Below are 23889 nucleotides of genomic sequence, written 5' to 3'. Positions count from 1 at the left end.
TATTATGTTTGTTGGCTCTCATAAAGTCTGCAGTGAGCAGAAATCAGTGAAGCAAACGTTGTGATGCGTTTTTTTAATTAATGCGCCACGTATGCTTAAACTTATCAAAGTACGTAAATATTAAATGTTATTATAAATGTGCCCGTTACTACATTATATATACTGTATACTTACATCATGTATATAAAACCCTAATGGAGGTGTTTAGATGTTTTTTAGGGGCTCTATAGGCAGAATTGAACGGCTCCCATAGGCTCCATTGTAAGCAGACTTTTGATCAAATTTAATATTTAAAATGCTTTAAAAAAAAATCCATCCGTTGTCATGTCTGTCATAATGATTTTGAACGATAGGCAAAGTGCAAAAAAAAGTGCAGTTCCCCTTTAAGTGGCAGGCAATACATAAACAGTTAGGTTGCAGTGAATGAATAAAGACTGAATAAGTTAACAGTTAAAGGGCAGTTGATAAATAAAGGTGGCTTGAGTAAGTTAACAGAGCAGTGAATTATTTAGTTTTTGCACATAGTACCGGACAGCAGTGGGTCATTATTGCACATGTGCTTTTTTCACAAGTCCATTTGTCTGTGTGCAGATGGTTCTGAGTCTGCCTGAGGGGAGGGTGGTGAAGATGGAGTGTCCTGGGTGAGAGGTGTCCCTTTTACCGTTTAAGGCGAGTGTGTGTCTCTGAGGGATGGTAGGGGGGAGCCAACGATCTACTGAGCCTTTATTATGATCCGCTGAAGATCCTTCATTTCTGCTGCGGTGCAGTTGGCGTACCAGACCGTACAACTGTAGGTCAGGATGTTCTCAATTGTGCAGCAGTAAAAGTTTGAGGAAGTTTGTTGCATCTCATGGTCCTCAGGAAAAAGAGGTGTTGCTGTGCTTTCCTGATTATGTGTGAGGTGTTCAGAATCCAACTCAGGCCCTCTGAAATGTGCATTCCCAGGAACTTAAATCTGGAGACGCGTTCCACCTCTTTCTTTACGTGCAGACTGTCGTGGGGTGATTTTTGTTTTTTACTGTAGTCATAGGCACCGATCCCGTGCTTCGGGGCCCGAGCACCCACGGACAATGCCGAGCACCCACGTGGGATTGATGACAAATTCTTTCTCACCACCGAGCAAAAACAGTGCATGCTCAGGCCCCTTCTACACTAAGGTTATCCAGGGTAAATCCCACCTAGCCTTATCCTTGTCCACACGCACACACAATGGTCGTTTAAGACCCCTTCCACCCCCTCCGTCAGCCGGCGCAGCGCGACCTAATACACATGCGCGGAAAATGTGCACGTCATAGTCACTTCCAGTGTTGCTTTGTGTGCAAGTTCTTAAATTTAACTTATCTGAACAATATCCACTGTCGTGGTATTTTAATTAACTGTAATCCAGTGTGCTGTGGGGTCCTATTGTAGTGAATCACACCTGAGCCATCATAAATTAATCAAATCTATATTGGACACGTAAAAGTACACAATGTGACAAAGAACATTTTACATCAATCAATCTCGGGATCTAGATATCTGGTCAGGACACTCCTCACTCTTTTGCCTTCACCTTCATTGTCTATTCGTTTTTGGTGACTTTATATACTCTGGACCTAAACGTTGAGTCCGCGACATACATGGCGGACAATAACTGATACAGTCTGCTTTGCCAGTCCAAAAGCATTCGCCGCTTTCCGTAGTCTTCCCTCGTCGGCCAGGTAATACAAAGCACACGCTACCTTTTTTATCACATCCACGGCAGCCCGCATTCTCGTTGACTCTCCTTCGACAAATGGACAAAGTTTTTCGGTAAGTAGAATCACAGCGGACCTCGACATTCGAAAGTTCTCTTGCCGTCTGAGAAGTGTTGTATCCGAAACAGCTGCAATCGCTTTCTCTTAAGGTATTCATGTGTGATTTCCACAAGCGTCTGCACAGACGGAAGAAGAAACACGGGCATGTCTAGATGACTCGCCTTCATATTTCCAGTGGTTACCTCCGAGTCACGAAACCGCTTTATTATGAAGCTGGCTGTGGCGCATTCTTTCTGACGTCACTTCCTGTGTGGGGCGCAGTCTTTCTGGTGTCACTTCCTCTCCGAACACAGTTTTTAAATGATCAATGAATCCATACAAAGCTAAGAGCCGGAGATTCAATAAATACACGGCGCATTTACCCCTGTAAGAAATTGTCTGACGAGGGGGACCTTAAACGATAGTTTAGTGTGGCTGAAACGGGGCTTAGGCTAAATAAGTATTCGTTTAAGGGATTTTCCGGCTTAGTGTAGACATAACCTCAGAAAAGTAGTGTCAGATTTACCGCCCATCCGAGCACCCACTGGCAGAAATGTAGATCGGCGCCTGTGACTGTAGTCTATTATATTTTCTTGGTTTTCTTAGTGTTCAGATGCAGGTTGTTGTTTTTACACCATCCAGAGAATGTTTGGACTTCTTTTCTGTAAGCCGCCTCATTGTTGTCGGAGATCAGTCCTACAATGGTGGTGTCATCTCCTAATTTGAAGAAGGGGTTGGAGCTGTGGGTGGGTGTGCAGTTATGGATGTACAGGGAGTAGAGGGCTGAGCTGAGAATGCTGCCCTGTGGTACACCGGTGTTGAGGATGATAGTGGAGGAGGTGTTGCCTCCCAGCCTGAATGCACCTCCTTCACCATCATCCTCAACATCGGTTTGATTAGGGATGCAGAGATTATACTCGTAGATTTTGAGTGTACGATTATGGTCTGAGTAACAATATCATGATTATTATGCATAGATTCATTCCACAACAAACAACTTCATAAAGACAAATATTCCCTTTGAGATTTTGATGTTAATATTATGGATATACCAGTAGTTAAATAATAAGATTATAATAACAGTAGAAAATAATGTTTTAATTTAATTATTTATGAATTATTACATGTATTTTTAATATAAGATTACCGTATTCTCCGGACTATGAGTCGCTACTTTTTTCCCCAAGCTTTGAACCCTGCGGTTTACACAAAATTGTAGCTAATATGTCGATTTATTCCCCCGCTAAATTATGTAATTGATCAGGCAAAGAAATAAAACAATGTACTAAAATGATCAACTTTAAGAAGCTGTTCAAACTAAAAATGTTTACAAAGTAAAAGGAAGATGATTGTGTGAAAGAAGAATCAATTACTTTTCTGTTTTGTTTGATTAGCTGTTTTACTGCCATGTTACTGACACCGTATGGAAACAATTAAGGTGTGTAAATAAACATTTACAAAATCTATCTTTGTAAATATCTAATTTCAAAACAACGGTATATAGTGCGGTGCGCCTAATGTATGAACATTTATTTTTTCTTCTAAAATTTGGAAGGTGCGACTTATAGTAATACAGTAACTTTTACTCATGTGGGTAATATACTCAAGTGTTACTGTCATCATCCATGTCTATTTCATTATTTTAATAATCTGTTTTTTGCTGTGTTAATAATAATAACTGGAATGTACATCCCATGGTGTGTTTCTGTTATACTAAAAGCTCCTGAGCTCCTTAATGAGACGTTAAAATATAACTCTCTACTCAACTCGAATTATTTCATGGTTTATTTCAGTATTTCATGAACCTGTGTGTCAGCGCTTCATGAATGTATTGTCAAACTCCCCCATCAAAGTCAGGGGAAATCAAGTCCAATGATTGCTTTGATCTGAAGCCTTGAACTTTAAAGTCTTTCAAAACATGGCGGCTAAGGAGGATATACTCTTACTTTTTGGGGCTTGACTCTTCTTCCGATGTGGTAGTTTGCAGCACAGGGGCTCCCCAAAGGATGGTGTTCTCACCTTACATGTTCACGCTCTATACCTAAGACTTCAGGCACGATCCAGCCGCTGCCATTTGCAGAAGTTCTCGGACAAATCCATGGTGGTGGAATGTGTGTCTGTGGGGAGAGTGCAGGAAAATACGGTGAAGTCGTCTCAAAGCAGTGACTTCCAGCAGTCTACTATACCACTGACACCGGTTAAGATCCAGGGATCAGACATAGATATAGTGGACTTGTTTAAATACCTGTGTGTTCACCTCAACAATAAACTAGATTGAACTCACAATTTAAATGCTGTGTACACGAAGGATCCTTCCGGGTGTGCGGGTCACTGTTGCTGCACTTCTGTGGTGTTCTATGCTGTCGTTTGCTGAGGTGGGGGCAACACTTTTAGAGACAGGAACATACTCAATAAACTGATTAAGAAAGCTGACTCAGTCCTAGGCTGCCCACTAGACAGCATTAAGTAGGTGGCTGACAGTAATCCATAATGTCCAATCCCTTTCACCCCATGCACGGCACTGCGGAGGCCCCGAGTAGCTCCTTCAGGATTAGACTGTTACATCCACAGTGCAAGAAGGAGAGCTACCGTAGGTCCTTTCTACCCACAGCCACAAGATTTTAAAATGCACTTTTGTAATTACTGTGATCTTTTTTTCTTGGTGTGCAATACAGATGTTAGTGTTTTTAGTTTTATTTGATCTTTTAATTCATATATATTGGTGGGCAATATGTAGTATTTAGGACTATTGTTTGTTTTTCCTAACATTTTACTTCTGCCATGCCTTCGTACCATGAATTGATTAACGTGGACCCCGACTTAAACAAGTTGAAAAACTTATTCGGGTGTTACCATTTAGTGGTCAATTGTACGGAATATTTACAGTACTGTGCAATCTACTAATAAAAGTCTCAATCAATCAATGCTCCTGTATGTAAAAACCTACACTGCAACAATGTAATATGAGATAAATAAATAAAGTCTATCCCAGCAGTTAAAGTAGAGAAAGACTGATACAATGCAAACTAAATAAAGGTGTTTGAGTTGTATGAGTTATTTTTGCACTTTCCGACCAAGGTATTCTTCTTCGGGCGAAATTAAATTGACAAGTGGCAGTGCAGGGTAACCTATCAAGTGCTAGGGCATGCCCACTGACTTTGGTAGTTGAGTTTGACAGATAAAATACATTCATGAAGTGCTGCCACACGTCAAATAATTTAATAAATCATTAAATCATGAAATAATAAATTAAATTGTGAAATAATTACATTTTTAAATAATTATGTCAAACATAAAAAAATATTAAATCTTCAATTAAATGATTCAATAATTAATTGAATATAGAAATAAATAATTAAATTATTAAATGATAACATTTACATTAAACAAATTAAATACACTTGTAATACATGTATTTACTTAGATAAAATTATGATTAATTAATAGACTTAGACTTAGACAAACTTTAATGATCCACAAGGTACATTGTTCCACACAGTAGCTCAGTTACAAATCATGGAAAGGATGGAAAGGACAATGCAGGTATAAAATAGACTAAAAGCAATTAATGACACATTTAAGTAATTACTTAAATATTTAATTATAAAAATGGTGTCCCATTTGAGCCTCCATATTACTGTACAATAAATGAACCCAACCTAACTTGTACCTATTTTCGTACCTAACTCTGGTCATGGCATATTGTTACACCCTGAGTAGTGAAGAATGTTTTGAACTGCAAAAAATATTGTTTTTGTTTTATTCCAGTCCACATGTTTGCCCCAGAAGGAGTCAAAGTCTCAGAGGTTGGTGCCAGAAATGTCAGTCTGGAGTGGGAGTGGTCAGTACAAACATACAACCATCTCAATATAACGTGTCAACTAAACATCAGCCATGGAGACGCACAAAATAGCACGGTAAGTTCACTAAACTATGAAAATTAAGTATGAGCACAGCTGTCCCTCGCCACTTCCTGATTGATGGTGATGATGAATGTTTAAGGAGCATTTTTCATTTGCATATGTGTGCGTGAAAGCTGTATGAAAGCCTTATAAAGACTTTAAACCAGGGGTGTCAAACTCATTTTAGATCGGGGGCCACATGGAGAAAAATCTACTCCCAAGTGGGCCGGGCTGGTAAAATCACGGCTCGATATCTTAAAAATAAAAACAACTTCAGTTTGTTTTTTGTTTACAGTTTTTTCCATTTGCTTACACACAATTTTACTAACTGTGTCTTTTTTCAAAAGGATTTACACACTTTTTCAAACACAACAGTTAATTTTCTTAAGTCCTAGATTATTTGCAAAATGACACAGTTCGGTCAAAACATATGCCCATTCATTAAAATAAAGCAAACATTTGTAAAAATGCAGTTCTATTGTCATCTCACTCACACAGACTTCAAATGATAAAACACTATTGGAGTGAGTTACCCAAAACAGTGATAAATACAAAACACATTTGTAAAAACCCCTATTTTACTATAAGAAATCACATGTTTGGGGCATTTTGCCCGACCTTTTTAGCATATGTGATGAATGATTACTGTAACTTGACAAAATATATTGGCAAATCCATAGCAGTCGTCATTGTGTACTTTGAAGTGGGCCTATACGTAAGGACCTAAAGAGAAAGTAAATATATCGTGTGTTCTTCAAGAAGTGCTCAACAATGATGCTGCAAACTGAAAATATTTATTTTGACCACAGTCAGGTAAAGTAACAAATCACAGTAGTCATCTATGACATGCAGTACAAATTAAAATTTGAGAGAAATAAAAAGGTTTGAAAAAAAATCTGGAGATAAATAAAAATGACACCATAGAGCAGGGGTGGGCAATTAATTTTTACCGGGGGCCGCATGAGCAACCCGAGCACTGCTGGAGGGCCACACCGACAATATTTCAATTAAATTTTGCTCAAATTATTTTTGATATACCGTAAGATAAATAATAATAATAATTTCATTTAACCTAACTTAACTTTATACAAAAGCAGATTGCTTTTGATGGTTTTATTTTTAACACTGTCTAACACAACACTTCCTGATGTATAATACAATGCAAAAATTTCAATTTCTGTCACTTTATCCTGCATTCTCTTTAAAAGTCCAAACATTTTTCCCCGTCAGATTTGGACAACCATCTGTTGTCACACCTGCCAGCTTGTCCCATTTCAGTCCTAACATGTCCAAACACGCATTTACCTATGTGAACAAGTCATTACCTGTGGTTGTCTCTTTAATTGACTGCATGGCTGCCAGCTCCTCCGTGATTTAAAAGTCTGCAGTTATCCCACGTAAGAAGATGAGCAGCTGGGCGGTGTCACGTACATCGCAGCTCTCATCCAAAGCCAGCGAAAAACAGTCAAAGTCGGCCGTTCTGTTCTTCAGCTGAAGCTCCAAGTTTCCAGCGATGGTCTCAACCCGCCTCAGTGCATCGGGAGAGTGACACGTTCTCAAATGCGCCCCTCTTCTCCGGGGCATATCAGCGCAACAGAGTCCAATAAGCACTCCTTAATAAACTCACCGTCAGAAAACGCCTTACTTTTTTTGGCGATTTTGTGAGAAATGACGAAACTTGTCCTGACGGCTGCATCTCCGGGGGTGTGAAATTTGGCAAAAAGTCCTTGTTGGGTTTGCAGTTTTACCATCAACGCATCAGCCTCCCTTGCGCGCGCTTCATCAGACAGATTCCGGTATTTTTCGTCGTGTAGTGGCGATTCAAATGATATTCTTTAAACACAGCAACCTGTGTACCACAAATTAAGCACACGGCTTTACCTTTCATTTCTGTGTAGAAATACTTGGCAGTCCATGTCTTGTTGGAAACACGCCATTCCTCATCAACTTTTCTTTTTTTAGCGTCTCGGGGGTAATCGGGCATCACTTGTCGCTGTGCACCTTCACTCACAGGTTACACACGGACATACGCCCATAATTAATACTTTTCAAAATAAAAGCAGCGCAGTTGTATTGCACGCACGACATAGATGTTTTTTAAAATTTATTTTGTAATTTGTGATTGCCGCTGTTCACATTCACTCACAATCGCGCACGAGCATACGTCCACACGGAAGTAATACAAATAACGCTTTTCAAAACAAAAGCAGCACCGTTGTATTGCACACTCGACATAGATACTTTTTGAAATTTATTTTGTAATTTATGATTGGCCTCACGCGGGCCGGACAGGGATGTACCAAGGGCCGGATGTGGCCCGTGGGCCGCAGAATGCCCAAGTCTGCCATAAAGTATAGGCTACATGTGCAGACTTAGGCAACAGCAACTCTATGAAAGAACATTTTCAAAAACCTCAGTTACTGATTCTAATCATCACCACCATACTATTAGCCAGAGTATCTCATCCACATCACATGTGCAAGATGGGAAGGTGTGTGTACAGCATTGTGTGTAATATGTCGCAAAAACTGTGAAGCATAGTCTATGCCTAATATTAGGCAAATCTGCACAGTGGTTTTGCTTACTGTGTGTAAAGTCAACTGTGTGAAAATGTACAATTTTGTGTGTAAGCAATTGGAAAAAACTGTAAAAAATAGAACAAGCACATTCTGAAAATGTACTAATCATAATGTTGTTGGGGTTTTTTTACACTTACATGTTGCGGTTAATAGTATTTTACCTTTATTTGTCGTTATTTATACTTTCTGAATAAATTATGTGATGATGTTCATCAGCAACTCATTGGTGTTCATTTTCAATCTATCAAGATAAAAAAAATATCAAAATCAAATTACAGGATGCTATTTATGTAGTTTGCTCATTTGCCTCGACTGGTGCACTAACAGGGCAGCACGGTGACAGAGGGGTTAGTGCGTCTGCCTCACAATACGAAGGTCCTGGGTTTGATGCTGCGTTCGGGATCTTTCTGTGTGGAGTTTGCATGTTCTCCCCGTGACTGCGTGGGTTCCCTCCGGGTACTCTGGCTTTTTTAAAAATCTTTCCTTTCTAATCCATTTTCTACCGCTTGTTACTCTTGGTGTCTCCTAGTCGCTCAGGCAAATCATATTGTCTAAAAATGAATTTTCCCATCGATAACGTGACAATGTTAAATGTTAATGAACATCAATGTTAGTTGATGTTAAATGACAAAACGGATTTGAAAGACAATGTATATATATATATATATATATATATATATATATATATATATATATATATATATATATATATATATATATATACACACACAGCCTGGCCCACGGCCAAATTTTTTTAACCCAATGCGGCACCCGAGTCAAAAAGTTTGGGGACCCCTGCCTTAGAGTTACTGAGCAAATATCCCCCTTTATTCCTATCCAGCAGTAAAATATATGTACATCTACACAAACCTATCAAAGTCTTTGCATTCGTACAAACATTATCCATGCACACTCAAATTATTTTTATTTTGCATGTCTTTTTCTAGCAAAGCCAGCATTTAAGATGTGTATCAAAGTTATACGTCATGTTTTTCCAGAGTGAAAGCGTTGGAGTCGGTCTTACTTCTGCAATCTTGAAGGACTTGATTCCCAATTGGACATACAGATTGAAGATACGATGCAGTACTACTCAACATTTCTGGAAGTGGAGCGAGTGGAGCCTCAGAGTCAAGTTTCGCACGCTGGGCGATGGTCGGTATTGGAAATTAGTCGTCGATTGAAGAATCATAACTGTACACTTCTAAAATGTCATGCCCTCATACATCATCCCCCAGTTCCAGATGCTCTTGATGTGTGGACGCAAGTAAAGGACAAGAAGTCTGTAATTACTTGGAAAGTATGAGTCATTGTCTACTACAGTAGTGCCTCTGTTTTTGTCAGTAATCCATTCCAAAAGGTCTGAAAGGAATTGTACAAAAGCTGAAGCAATTTTTGCCAGAAGAAATATTTCGAAACTGATTAAACTGTTCCAGACACCCAAAAATATGAGCATAAAACACATTTTATAGAGAATAATTAGTTTTACATAAAGAAAAACGAAATGCATATAAAAGACGAATGAAATGTATCAATAAACATATAACATAACGTTCATTTTTATTAACGACTTGTTGGCAAAGACAGCCAAGAGTTGAAAGGGAGGAAGACAAACCAGTGTTTTGATTGATTGATTGATTGAGACTTTTATTAGTAGGTTGCACAGTGAAGTACATATTCCGTACAATTGACCACTAAATGGTAACACCCGAATAAGTTTTTCAACTTGTTTAAGTCGGGGTCCACTTAAATTGATTCATGATACAGATATATACTATCATATATACTATCATCATAATACAGTCATCACACAAGATAATCACATTGAATTATTTACATTATTTACAATCAGGAGTGTGGAGGGGGGGTGGGGGGGGGGGGGGGGGGGATATGGACATCAAGTAGTGGACATAGAGAGAGAGAGAGAGAGAGAGAGAGAGAGATCAGAAGGGATAAGAAAAAGAATCTGCATTTGATTGTTTACATTTGATTATTAGCAATCCGGGGAGGGTGTTAGTTTAGGGTTGTAGCTGCCTGGAGGTGAACTTTTATAGCGGTTTTGAAGGAGGATAGAGATGCCCTTTCTTTTATACCTGTTGGGAGCGCATTCCACATTGATGTGGCATAGAAAGAGAATGAGTTAAGACCTTTGTTAGTTCGGAATCTGGGTTTAACGTGGTTAGTGGAGCACCCCCTGGTGTTGTGGTTATGGCGGTCATTTACGTTAAGGAAGTAGTTTGACATGTACTTCGGTATCAGGGAGGTGTAGCGGATTTTATAGACTAGGCTCAGTGCAAGTTGTTTAACTCTGTCCTCCACCTTGAGCCAGCCCACTTTAGAGAAGTGGGTAGGAGTGAGGTGGGATCTGGGGTGGAGGTCTAGAAGTAACCTGACTAGTTTGTTCTGAGATGTTTGGAGTTTAGATTTGAGGGTTTTGGAGGTGCTAGGGTACCAGGAGGTGCATGCGTAATCGAAAAAGGGTTGAACGAGAGTTCCCGCCAGAATCCTCAAGGTGCTTTTGTTGACCAGAGAGGAAATTCTGTAGAGAAATCTCGTTCGTTGGTTAACCTTTTTGATTACCTTGGTTGCCATTTTATCACAGCAAAGGTTAGCCTCTAGAATGGAACCTAGGTAGGTGACCTCATCTTTCCTGGTGATGACACTGTCACCTACTTTTATGGTGAAGTGATTGACTCTCTTAAGTTTGATGTGGGACCCAAACAGGATGGATTCTGTTTTACCCAAGTGGATGGATAGCTTGTTGTCAGCGAGCCAGGTGCAAGTTCTACAGAGCTCAGCACTGAGGATTTTCTCCACCTGTGACTTGTCCTTGCCGGATACCAGCAGGGCAGAGTCATCCGCAAACAAAAACAATTCACAGTCACATGCCGATGACATGTCGTTTATGTATATTAGGAACAGTAAAGGTCCCAATATACTGCCTTGGGGGACTCCACAGTTCACCGAGAGGGGGGGGGACACGGTGCCGTTCACCTCTACCACCTGCTCCCTCCCCTCCAAGTAAGACTGCATCCAGCTCCAAGAGGTTTTGTTAAATCCGATTGCTCTGAGCTTATCCAACAGTATAGCGTGGTTAACGGTGTCAAAGGCCTTCTGAAGGTCCAGCATGACCATGCCGCAGTATTTGCCCGCGTCCACCTCATGTTTGATGTGGTCGGTCAGATAGAGAAGGCATGTGTCAGTGGAGTGGTTAGTTCTGAAGCCGGATTGGAATTTGTACATGAGTTTATTAGTGGCAAGGTAACTATCGACCTGTTCATAAACTATTTTCTCCATTACTTTCGAAATGGAGCTGAGAATAGAAACAGGTCGGTAGTTGCCAGGTTCCAATTTGCTTCCTTTTTTAAAGAGGGGAGTTACTCTTGCTATCTTAAAATCTTTTGGTACTTGGCCTTGTGTAATTGATAGGTTTATTATGTGCGTGATGATCGGGGCAATGATGGAGGCAGAGTCCCTGAGGAATCTGGAGGGAATATTATCAAGGCCGGTGGCCTTGTTAGGGTGGAGCGCGCTCAATTTTTTAAACACCTCATCAGCTGTGACCATTTCTAATTTGAAATCATTGTTGGATACTCCTAGCTTTCTGTAGAAGGCTTTAATGTGTTCTACACCAAAGCGACCAGAGTGGTGGGACAGCTTGTTGACAAGAGTTGCAGCTATGCTGGTGAAAAAGGCGTTAAGTCTGCTAGCTACCTCCATTTTGTCTGTAATGAGGGAGTCACCCTCCTTGATGCTGATGTTGGTGAGTCTTGTTTTAAGTTTCTGGCTGCAACCAGGAAGCTGGTTGTTGAGAATTTTCCAGAGCTCACGTGGCTTATTTGTGTTTTCCTCTATTTTGTCGTTAATGTAATTTTTTTTTAAGGATTTAGTCAGGTTGGTTGACTTATTTCTTAATTTATTGCATTGCTTTTTGAGAGTTGAAAGGAGTAATTTGAGGTTGATATTATTGGGTTGTTTATCTACTTCTGTTTTACATTTTTGGTATTCAGAGTATTTCCTGTCTCTGTCTTTTATGGCAGCTAATAGGTCCGGATTCATCCATGGTTCCGAGCGGGCTTTGATCCTGACTGTTTTCACGGGAGCCATGTCATTTAGTATCTTTAGGAACGCCGTTTTGAAGCGATCCCAAGCGACATCGACCAGGTTGCTCGCGAGCACAGGGGACCAGTCCCACTCATCTAATTTTAAATTGAAATTGTCATTGGAGTATTTTTTGAGGGATCTGGATTGGGCTGTTATGTGGCCATTGGCTTTAGGTTTAGCTATTTTACGGGTGCAGAAGGTTAGATAGTGGTCGCTAAGACCACAGATCATGACCCCACTATTTTTTATTTTAGGTCGGTCTGAAGTGAGAATGAGATCTATGGTTGATTGGGTGGAATCACACACCCTTGTGGGTAGCGCTATTAGCTGGGAAAGACTGTGGAGATTACAAAACTTGCTGAAGGATCTGAAGACAGGCGCATCTTTGCGTTGAATATCTGTGTTCAGATCCCCAGTTATAATTTTCTCCATGTTGTCTGTCCCCGCCAAGCATTCTTCCAAAGCCCCATAGAAATCACTCTGATTAGGGGGTCTATAAACAGTCCCTATTAGTACCGGCTTAGCATTTTTAAATTTGATTTCCGCCCACACAGATTCCAGGTTATTGTGGTTAAGATCAGTGCGAGTTATGTATTTAATATCCTGGTGAATATACATACAAACGCCCCCACCGTGTTTATTCCTATCCTTTCTGATAACCGAAAAGTTTTGTATTTCTATCTCTGAATCAGAAATACTTTGATCAAATTTGGTTTCAGAGAAACACAAGATTTTTACCTTCGTGTTGAGGAACATTTCTCTGATTTGGTCGAGTTTGGCTCCAGAGAGGCTGTTCACATTAAGGTGGATGATGTGTAGTCCACTGGAACCAAAAAGAGCATCAGAGTCCGCTGTGTTGTGGTACTGACCAGAAAAATTGTTGGTTATTATTGCTGTTGCAGTTGAAGAGCAAGGAGAGAGAGGAGAGAGAGGCATATTGATCGTCCTCCAGGTGAAGGGGGAGGGAGAGAAAGGGGGAGGGGAGGGAGAGGGAGGAGGAGGCCAGGTAGGGTTGCTGGGGGATGGGTTGGGTTTCCTTTTGGCGGGCTTTTTTGAAGACAAAGAGAAAGAGAATAACGAAAATGTTTGTGTAAAGGCGCCTCTAAATCCTGTGTATGGCGCGTCCTCGGCCGTCCGGGACCGGGGAGAGGTCGCGTGGACCCCCGCCATCTCGTGCAGTTCCCCGCAATCACCGATGTCTGGGTCGCCGTCCACCGCAGCCGCCGCGTCGTTCACCGCCGCTGAGTCGCTGCCTTCTCTGATGACCGGGTCGTCCTCCACCGCCGCCGCCGAGCCTCCGACCGTGTCGATGAACGGGGCGAAGTCCTCCGCCGAGCCGCCGACCGCAGGAGCACAGGTGAGCTTGAGCTGAGACGAGCCGGTAGCCGAGTTAGCTTCGATGGCGACGCTAGCAGTAGCATTGCTAGTCTTCGCCAGTCGGGACAACATTAACCGTGTTGTTGCAGGTCCAGGGTTGAGTTCAGTGTCTCCTGATAGTAGAAGTAATAGTAGTATTATTGACTTTCTGTCTATCCTTCCAGTCAGGGGCATGTTTCTTCTGCCTCGATGTTCATTTTGATGAATAAAAAGTTGTGTCTCAGTTATCGGCAACAACCTATTTTTCCCCCAGACTAAAATAGGATGATAACTAATCAAAACAAATGCACATTGACTAAAACAGGGGTGTCAAACGTACGTACGTATAAAAATTAGCTGAAATTGTTTAATGAAAGAAACTGCTCTTCTAAATGTGTCCACTGGATGTCACAATAGCAATTCTTTATATCCCCTGCCACAGGAGTGCGCATGACTTCAGAGGGGGCGGAGCTGGGTTGCCCTGTTAAGATAGAGGACTGGGGACACATTATCTGGGTGCACATAAATATGCTGAAATAACATGTATCCCCTTCTAACTTCATGTGTGATGCATGAAATGAGTCCAAATTCACAGGTTTTGTTGTAGATGATGCTACATATGTAGAGAATAAACTACAAGATGTTAGTACATCAAAAAATAGTAAATTACAATAATAACATGCTGTAATTTGATTTTGATATTACTATTTATTACATCTTCTGATAGAATACCATTTTACACCAATTAGAGCATTTTAAAACTCCGCCAGACTCACACCTATTTGACTGATGAACATTATCACATCATTTATTCAGAAATTATAAATCACGACAAATGACGATAGACTACTTTGAACAGCAACATGTAAGTGTAAAATAACAACAACATTATGATTTGTGTTAGGTGTGGGTGAAAATGAGGACTCAGGTGCAGAAGAGTGACAATTGACTCAGACTTTATTTAGAGTTTTCTTTGCTATCTCTTGGACAGAGTGATTAAAACAAAGTGGCTACAAAATCTATGATATATTCGATCAACAAAAGGATATGTAGCATAGGACATAAGGCAATAAACAGAAAATCACTCCATATGGAGGAAAAAGGCAATAGCAAAAGTTATATACGTGTCTAATAACAAAACAAAAAAACAATCTATGATTATATACAAAAAGGAAAATCACTCATGCAAGGAAGTCGAGAAGCTATAAACAGAAAGTATGTTATAAAGTGTTAAGAAGCCTGTAAACTAAGAGCGCTCCAAAAGGAGGAAAAAAGGAAGACAAGGCACTATGAAAATTAATACAAAAAGACTTGTCCGAAAAACTTTAGCAAAAGAAAATCACTCTCACACAGAGGGAACAAAGAAATCAATAAATAAAGCGAGACAATACTTATCAAACTTGGACAAGGCTGTGGACAAGGCTGGAGGTACGTAGCGAGACGATATACTCTGGCAACAAGACAGGGGAAGACGAGGACTATATACACATGAGGGAGGGTGACACAGGTGGGCACAATCAGGCAATCAGGAGAGACATCAGACCAGTGACACAGGAGTAAGGGCAAGTGGCCTGAAACGAGAGGAGGATTAGAATTTTCAAAATAAAACAGGAAGTGTGCCAGACAACCCCAAAACAGGACTTCCCTCACCACGGTGTGACAGATTTGTATGTTTTCAGATTGTGCGTGTTCTATTTTTAAACAAAGAAAACAATCTGAAGGTGTCTTTATTTTTAAGTTGTCATGACATGATTTCACCAGTCCGGCCCACTTGGGAGTAGATTTTCCTCTATGTGGCCCCTGAAATGAGTTTGAGACCGCTGGACTAAAACAATGACGAAATTAATCAAGTCGAAATCATGCTAGATGCACTTGACGTCCATTGCACCGGTCGCCCAGGGGCTGGGGGTCCCCACATCTGCAGTCCCCTCCAAGGTTTCTCATTGTATCCCATTGAGTTTGAGTTTTTTCTTGCCCTGATGTGGGATCTGAGCCGAGGATGTCGTTGTGGCTTGTGCAGCCCTTTGAGACACTCGTGATTTAGGCTTATATAAATCAAATTTGATTGATTGATTGAGGGCAGCACGGTGGAACAAGGGTTAGTGCATGTGCCTCACAATATGAAGGTCCTGAGTAGTCCTGAGTTCAATCCCGGGCTCAGGATCTTTCTGTGAGGAGTTTGCATGTTCTCCCCGTGACTGCGTGGGTTCCCTCCGGGTACTCCGGCTTCCTCCCACCTCCAAAAAACATGCACCTGGGGATAGGTTGATTGGCAACACTAAATTGGCCCTAGTGTGTGAATGTGAGTGTGAATGTTGTCTGTCTATCTGTGTTGGCTCAGTGATGAGGTGGCGACTTGTCCAGGGTGTACCCTGCCTTCCGCTCGATTGTAGCTGAGATAGGCTCCAGCACCCCCCGCAACCCCAAAAGGGACAAACGGTAGAAAATGGATGGATGGATGGATGGATGATTGATTGATTGAAATCCAATCATATTTTATTTCCTCTTTAGGCAGATTGGACAAGTTAGGAATCTATCCAGTCACAGTGGCATGGGGGGTAAATCACGGCAGGATCCAATCATTTTTCACTGGGAAAACAAGACTGTATTGTTACACACCTCAATACAGTATGTTTTCTACACCTTGATGATAGAGAAGAGAAGACATCAGACACGCTTCACCTGGCTCGATTTTTTTTTAAATACAACCAATTTGAAGCGCTGTCTGCAGGCTAATAATGAGAACATTTATGCAACAGTAAGTAGGCCGAAGCCAATATTTCGAAATTACTCAAACTGTATTGAATGACTCTTACTATTAAAGACGATAGAGCAGGAGCATGGAGCATGATAGAGCATTACTCTATCACTATTTTTGTTGCACAGCATGGCTTGCCCACCAATTGAATTAGCAAAATAACCTCACGGTGCATTTTAATCGATTTTCTCGGCACATCCTTTTTCCACCATTTATCCCTTTCGGAATTGTGGGGGAGGAAGTAGGGTCGTGGGGGGCTATGCCAGCTGCACTAGGCCGGAAGGTTGGGTCCACACTGGACAATACATACATTTGTTTGACCAAAACAATGTCAATAGTACAAAATATTTATCCATCCATCCATTTTCTACCGCTTATCCCTCTCGGGGCCGCGGGGGCGGCTGGAGCCTATCCTAGCAGCATTCGGGCGGAAGGTGGGGTACACTCTGGACAATTCGCCACCTCATTGCAGGGCCAACACAGATTGACAGACAACATTCACACTCACATTCACCAATTTAGTGTTGCCAATCAACGTATCCCCAGGTGCATGTCTTTGGATGTAACAAAAGCAAAACCTACTATCAACTACTCATTTAAATCCTTAGATTGTTGCCTTCCATGTGCTCATGTGTCCAGGAAATTATTTCCAGAGTTTGTAAACATTAAAAAAAAAAAAAAAGAAGCTACATATTGCCTTTCGTATTAACACCACCAATTTATGTATCGATCTGCCCTCATATGTGTTGCGTACAGACTGTGACAATGTTGACACACCAACAGTTGTATTATCCTCTCTCATATTAATGTACTTGTTAATTTCCTATTAATAACGGCTTACCTTCAACTGTAACGTGGTTACATTTACACTTCCTAAACTTTATTAAGCACTTATTCCCTGGTGTTTTAAGATAACTTAGCGGTTAGTTTAGCTGTCAGCTCTCTGTGTGTATAATGTTTAGCCTCATCCTCCAGTGGTAATGTTACTTAAGATACTATTAAATGCAGTGTATTTGTCGTAAGGTGAATATTCGCTTAGGGGAGGGGCTCCACACTATGTATGAAGACACTGCTAGCCGCTTGTCAACGAGGGACTAAAAATAAATACAGTGTCAGCCAGTGGGAATCGGCGTTTGTGATTGGCATTAAAAGGCATTAATTCCGCATTTTCCGTACAGCATTTAAGTTCAACTTCAGCTCTTCAGCATTGACATGCACAAATGTAATCCTTTATTCACTGTCTCTCTTACTATTATCATTACAAAAAAATACAGTTTTCCTTTGCAACCAATTTAGAATGACATGTTACTAATGTTCTAGAATTTTGCAGCATATACCAATATTTACTCTTTGCAGGTACCACTGGCACACCAAAGCCACGGAGACATAATAGATTATGTAATAAGATGGGCGCCCACCAAGACCCCTGACAGACAAGAGAAATCCAGTGTGACGCACCCGAAGAACAGTTTTGCTCTCGGTCTGAACTCCAAGGAAGAGTATGCAGTCAGTGTCACAGCCAGGAATTCAAATGGAAGCTCTTCTCCTTCATCCGTAACAATCCCCATCCTCAATCCAGGTATGATGATCAGCTGGAAAGTCAAATGCATTATCTGGTCAGTCACAAATATTGACTATTAAAATAAACGTAAATAAAAGTCCACTTACAGCAGAGCTAATGGGAGCCCCACTATTCCGCCCACAAAATCCAATCGATAACCATTCAAAAAGCGCCAAAAATACTCACTTTACATTTCGTGAATATTAACCAAATATTAGTGATATTGTTATTATAAGCGCTAACACATACAAAGTATATATAGCAGTGACTTAATCACTTCCGTTTATCCCTATGTTTACATCATCGAGTGGTCTGCTGTTTCCTAATTTCCCTGCTCCTTGTAAGTTTATTGTACAAACCCCATTTCCATATAAGTTGGGAAATTGTATTAGATGTAAATATAAACGGAATACAATGATTTGCAAATCATTTTCAACCCATATTCAGTTGAATATGCTACAAAGACAACATATTTGATGTTCAATCTGATAAACTTTTTTTTTTTTGCCAATAATCATTAACTTTAGAATTTGATGCCAGCAACACGTGACAAAGAAGTTGGGAAAGGTGGCAATAAATACTGATAAAGTTGAGGAATGCTCATCAAACACTTATTTGGAACATCCCACAGGTAAACGGGCAAATTGGGAACAGGTGGGTGCCATGATTGGGTATAAAAGTAGATTCCATGAAATGCTCAGTCATTCACAAACAAGGATGGGGCGAGGATCACCACTTTGTCAACAAATGCGTGAGCAAATTGTTGAACAGTTTAAGAAAAACCTTTCTCAACCAGCTATTGCAAGGAATTTAGGGATTTCACCATCTACGGTCTGTAATATCATCAAAGGGTTCAGAGAATCTGGAGAAATCACTGCACATAAGCAGCTAAGCCCGTGACCTTCGATCCCTCAGGCTGTACTGCATCAACAAGCGACATCAGTGTGTAAAGGATATCACCACATGGGCTCAGGAACACTTCAGAAACCCAATGTCAGTAACTACAGTTGGTCGCTACATCTGTAAGTGCAAGTTAAAACTCTGCTATGCAAGGCGAAAACCGTTTATCAACAACACCCAGAAACGCCGTCGGCTTCGCTGGGCCTGAGCTCATCTAAGATGGACTGATACAAAGTGGAAAAGTGTTCTGTGGTCTGACGAGTCCACATTTCAAATTGTTTTTGGAAACTGTGGGGGTCGTGTTCTCCGCACCAAAGAGGTAAAGAACCATCCGGATTGTTATAGGCGCAAAGTTGAAAAGCCAGCATCTGTGGTTGTATGGGGGTGTATTAGTGCCCAAGACATGGGTAACTTACACATCTGTGAAAGCGCCATTAATGCTGAAAGGTACATACAGGTTTTGGAGCAACATATGTTGCCATCCAAGCAACGTTAGCATGGACGCCCCTGCTTATTTCAGCAAGACAATGCCAAGCCACGTGTTACATCAACGTGGCTTCATAGTAAAAGAGTGCGGGTACTGGACTGGCCTGCCTGTAGTCCAGACCTGTCTCCCATTGAAAATGTGTGGCGCATTATGAAGCCTAAAATACCACAAGGGAGACCCCCGGACTGTTGAACAACTCAAGCTGTACATCAAGCAAGAATGGGAAATAATTCCACCTGAGAAGCTTAAAAAATGTGTCTCCTCAGTTCCCAAACGTTTACTGAGTGTTGTTAAAAGGAAAGGCCATGTAACACAGTGGTGAACATTCCCTTTCCCAACTACTTTGGCACGTGTTGCAGCCATGAAATTCTAAGTTAATTATTATTTGCAAAAAAATGAGTTTATGAGTTTGAACATCAAATATCTTGTCTTTGTAGTGCATTCAATTGAATATGGGTTGAAAAGGATTTGCAAATCATTATATTCCGTTTATATTTACATCTAACACAATTTCCCAACTCATATGGAAACAGTGTTTGTAGATCATAAATCATGTCTCTCACCTGGAAAGTAGATGGCTGAGAATACAATCCGACAAGTTGGGACACTTTGCTCGCCATTTAGACACGGAAAGCGCTTGCCTCATCACGTTCAACATTTCAGTTCATTTTCAACTCTTCAGCATTCACACACATTTTCCTCACAACTGACTTTCTGCAGGTGGCTTTATTTATAACTCTATGGTTATCAATTGTCGATACACTTGTACTGCAAGTAGTTAGGTTGGGAAAGTGGCCATAATGTTGCTGTCACCTTGTAACTTTAAATCTTCACTTCCAGGCGGCGGTGTAATTAAATCTTCCAGGATACTCGGCAGTAATGGCGGGTTCAACCTATCCTGGTCTCCCAGTCCCTCAGCCAGCTGCGGTTTTATTGTTGACTGGCGTCCGTTTGTAGGGACATCTGGGGTGGACTGGCTCAGAATCCCTCCCACTGAAACTAATGTCAATATACATTCAAGTGAGTTTATATTCATAAGTTACCTTAAAACTGTTCATCTTACGTTTCTTTTTTATTCAATACAACTTGACATATGTGACTGAAGAGTTATGTTTTAATTTTGACAGTGAATTTGCACATTGGGCCTAAAACAAAAAAACGGTATTATCTTTGACTGTATAATCTACAGCATGTATTGAACTCTTCTTTCAACTTACAAAAACAATGTTAAATCAGAATAAGAATCAGAATCAGAATAGTTTTATTGCCATTGTTTGAGAACGGGTTCACAAACTAGGAATTTTTCTTGGTGCAAACGTGCGACATAAAACACATAACACATATTTGGTAATAAAAAGAGCTGTAACTGAGCTATCAGATAAACTTAGAAGGAATTCAAGGAATTCAAGGAGCTACTGTTATGAGTTATTGTTCATTTGCCTGATGGCCGAGGGGAAAAAACTGTTTAGGTGGCGGGAGGTGTGGGTCTGGGTGGAGCGTAGTCTCCTGCCTGAGGGGAGAGGGGAGAATAGTGTGTGTCCAGGGTGAGAAGAGTCAGCTGTGATCCGACCCACACGCCTCCTGGTCCTGGAGGAGAACAAGTCCTGGAGGGATGGGAGCTTGCAGCCAAGCACCTTCTCAGCAGCATGTACGATGTGCTGAAGTCTATTCTTATCCTGGACTGTGGCGCTGGGGAACCACACTGTGATGGAGGAGGTCAGGATGGACTCTATGATGGCTGAGTAAAACTGCACCAGCATCTCGGTCGGCACCTTAAGTTTCCTCAGCTGCCGCAGGAAGTACATCCTCTGCTGGGCCTTCTTGATGAGGGAGCTGATGGTCTGCTCCCACTTGAGGTCCTGGGTGATGGTGGTGCCCAAGAAACGGAAGGAGTCCACAATGGGGACGGGGGTGGGAGAGTCAATCAGGGTGAGGGGGGATGGTGGGGCTGTGACTTTCCTGAAGTCCATGATCATATCCACTGTTTTCTGGGCGTTCAGCTCCAGGTTGTTGAGGCTGCACCAGGACGTCAGCCGGTCCACCTCTCTCCTGTAGGCGGACTCATCGCCATTCGAGATGAGCCCGATGAGGGTGGTGTCATCCGCAAACTTGAGCAGTTTTACGGATTGGTGACTGGAGGTGCAGCAGTTTGTATACAGGGAGAAGAGCCAGGGGTAGAGTACACAGCCCTGAGGAGTACCAGTGTTTGTGGTTCGACTGTCCGAGACAATCTTCCCCTGCCGTACGTGCTGTCTTTGGTCTGTCAGGAAGTCATTAATCCAACTGCAGAGGGAGTCGGGCACGCTGAGCTGGTAGAGCTTGTCTCGGTTCGTGTTTTGACAAAAAATGCGCCTAAATATTGCCCTGGTTTTCATTTAACTTCTTGTATGGCCAAACATTGCGCGTAACAAACTAGTCCGTATGCCAGCGTACCAGAGGTCATCTTGTACAAATGTCTGTTGATAAACCTCACTCCCTAATGCCTCAAATTACCCTTTTCATTTTACTCACAAGTTCTCCTGTTGTATTTGTTGGTCCTGAAAATGAATGTGGCAGTAATTTCCCATAATATCAATTAGTTTTTGAAAAATCGATAGGTAACTAACCGTACTTGGATTGCCCGCTTTCTATCGCCAGACTATATGCCCCCAACCCCTTTATAAACAGTGTGGAAAAAGGCATGTAAAATTACTATTTTGATTGCTTAATTCCATGTTTTCGTCCTCTTCTTTCACGATTACTTAATAACTGATATGGTTAACATTATAAGCAAAAAATAAATATAAAAAGATCGTCATTTCCAGACTTTCCTAATCTTCCTTCTCCTCTTCCTTAGACACCTCTACCTGTGTTTGCTCAATTTCTTTCAGCATCTTGAGGAAAACATCAGTAGAAAAGCATGCAATACTTTCTTTTTCTCTCATTTTTGAGCGCTAGGTCTGCTCCTCTCTTTCCGATTTTCCTGCAGGTTTTGCAGGTCTTTATTTCCTCAAAAGTGGTCCTGATTTTCGGGATCACATTTGGCTGGAGTCTTTAAAATTGTATCCATCCAAAATCCGAACAAAACCCTTCGTCTTTGAAGTCAGACAAATTAAAATGATCGCTGCAAGTTACACTCTTGCTTGGTCTGTCCCATTTTGCGTGAGTCCATTTTACTGCAAAGGTCCATACTTTCCTTATATTCTGATAAATTAGAAAGGCTGACACCTTCTTTAGTTGTATTTCTACCACCTGTAACAATGCATCTGGCAGACATATTTGATCATTCCTTTAAATGCTGTGTGAAAATATTGTGATTCGGGATGAAGATGCTACCAAAACACATACTACGCAATATGAAATTGCCTCCAGTCTTCTGTAATTGATGTCAGTAGGTTGATGCAGGCCCGCCCATCTTTTTAGGTCCAGAACTATGAAAAAGTGCCAATGCTGTCAGCATTAGATGGGCACTTTAAGAGTTTGCGCTGGAAAAAGAGTTGACCGCAGACTTTTAACTTGAAGTCGATAGGGCTGTCACATCATTTAAAGACAGTGGCGGGCTGTGCGTTTCTCACCTAGGCCTTCAGTGATGTCCTACTTAGTCCGACTTCACCTCTCAAAATACCGTGATTTATGTCACCACATGGACACGGCTGGAGATACTACACAGAAACCCGCTTGCACACTACTGGGCATTGAATCCCCTCAACAGTGTACACAACTGTCTATTTTTCGGCGCACTTAGCATTCAATAAACCCGCTTCAGCAATTAAACATACCTTACGTGGTACTGTCAAAATTAAAAGAATTGTATGAAACAAATTAAACATGAAAAAATTAACATATAAAATATTTAGGATGGTATAGCTCAGTTGGTAGAGCGGCCGTGCCAGCAACTTGAGGGTTCCAGGTTCGATCCCCGCTTCCGCCATCCTAGTCACTGCCGTTGTGTCCTTGGGCAAGATGCTTTACCCACCTTTTCCCAGTGCCACCCACACTGGTTTAAATTTAACTTAGATATTGGGTTTCACTATGTAAAGCGCTTTGAGTCACTAGAGAAAAGCGCTATATAAATATAATTCACTTCACTTCACTTCAACCCACAATTTGTAGCACCCATCCAACGCCGTATAAGCCAGTGGTACCCCCCGTAGTCGTTTGATTCATGTGAAAGTGGCGGGCAAACCATTTCACCGCAGATGTTGTGCCAAAATGTGATTGCCTGCCAAAAATTGATTTCCTTCATGGGAGCGCGCACCGCTCGCTAAACCTGCATTACTTGGCTTCGTCAGTCCACAGCAGATTACTAGGTGTAAGACAAACACTTTATCTTTGTGGTTATTGTACCTGTGAGTTTTCTGTGGCTTTCTATGGCTCGTATGGCTCCGGTGCCACATCCTGTTTTTGCAACTTGTGATTGGATACTTGGGACTCCCAAGTGAGTATCCAATCACAGTCTCGTTAACATCAGACTACCTAGATAGCCTACTG

General features: G+C 41.3%; 1 protein-coding gene across 4 annotated transcripts in view; it reads left to right on the top strand.

Annotated features, from left to right (window-relative positions):
- LOC133638587 (leukemia inhibitory factor receptor-like) overlaps window positions 1–23889 on the top strand; it is an 83135-nt gene that overhangs the window by 33524 nt on the left and 25722 nt on the right. For 3 of the 4 annotated variants that reach the window (XM_062031368.1, XM_062031366.1, XM_062031369.1), the window contains exons 7-11: window positions 5544–5692; window positions 9255–9408; window positions 9492–9553; window positions 17828–18050; window positions 20260–20439. In XM_062031368.1, coding sequence (XP_061887352.1) covers window positions 5544–5692; window positions 9255–9408; window positions 9492–9553; window positions 17828–18050; window positions 20260–20439 — 768 coding nt within the window. The remainder of the gene's footprint in view (window positions 1–5543; window positions 5693–9254; window positions 9409–9491; window positions 9554–17827; window positions 18051–20259; window positions 20440–23889) is intronic. The other variant, XM_062031367.1, reaches the window with a different exon arrangement.

The sequence above is a fragment of the Entelurus aequoreus genome, linkage group LG21 (genome assembly GCF_033978785.1).
Source record: "Entelurus aequoreus isolate RoL-2023_Sb linkage group LG21, RoL_Eaeq_v1.1, whole genome shotgun sequence".
Taxonomy (NCBI): Eukaryota; Metazoa; Chordata; class Actinopteri; order Syngnathiformes; family Syngnathidae; genus Entelurus; species Entelurus aequoreus.
The sequence above is the reverse complement of the archived record's forward strand: the minus strand, read 5'-3'. Positions and strand labels throughout refer to the sequence as shown.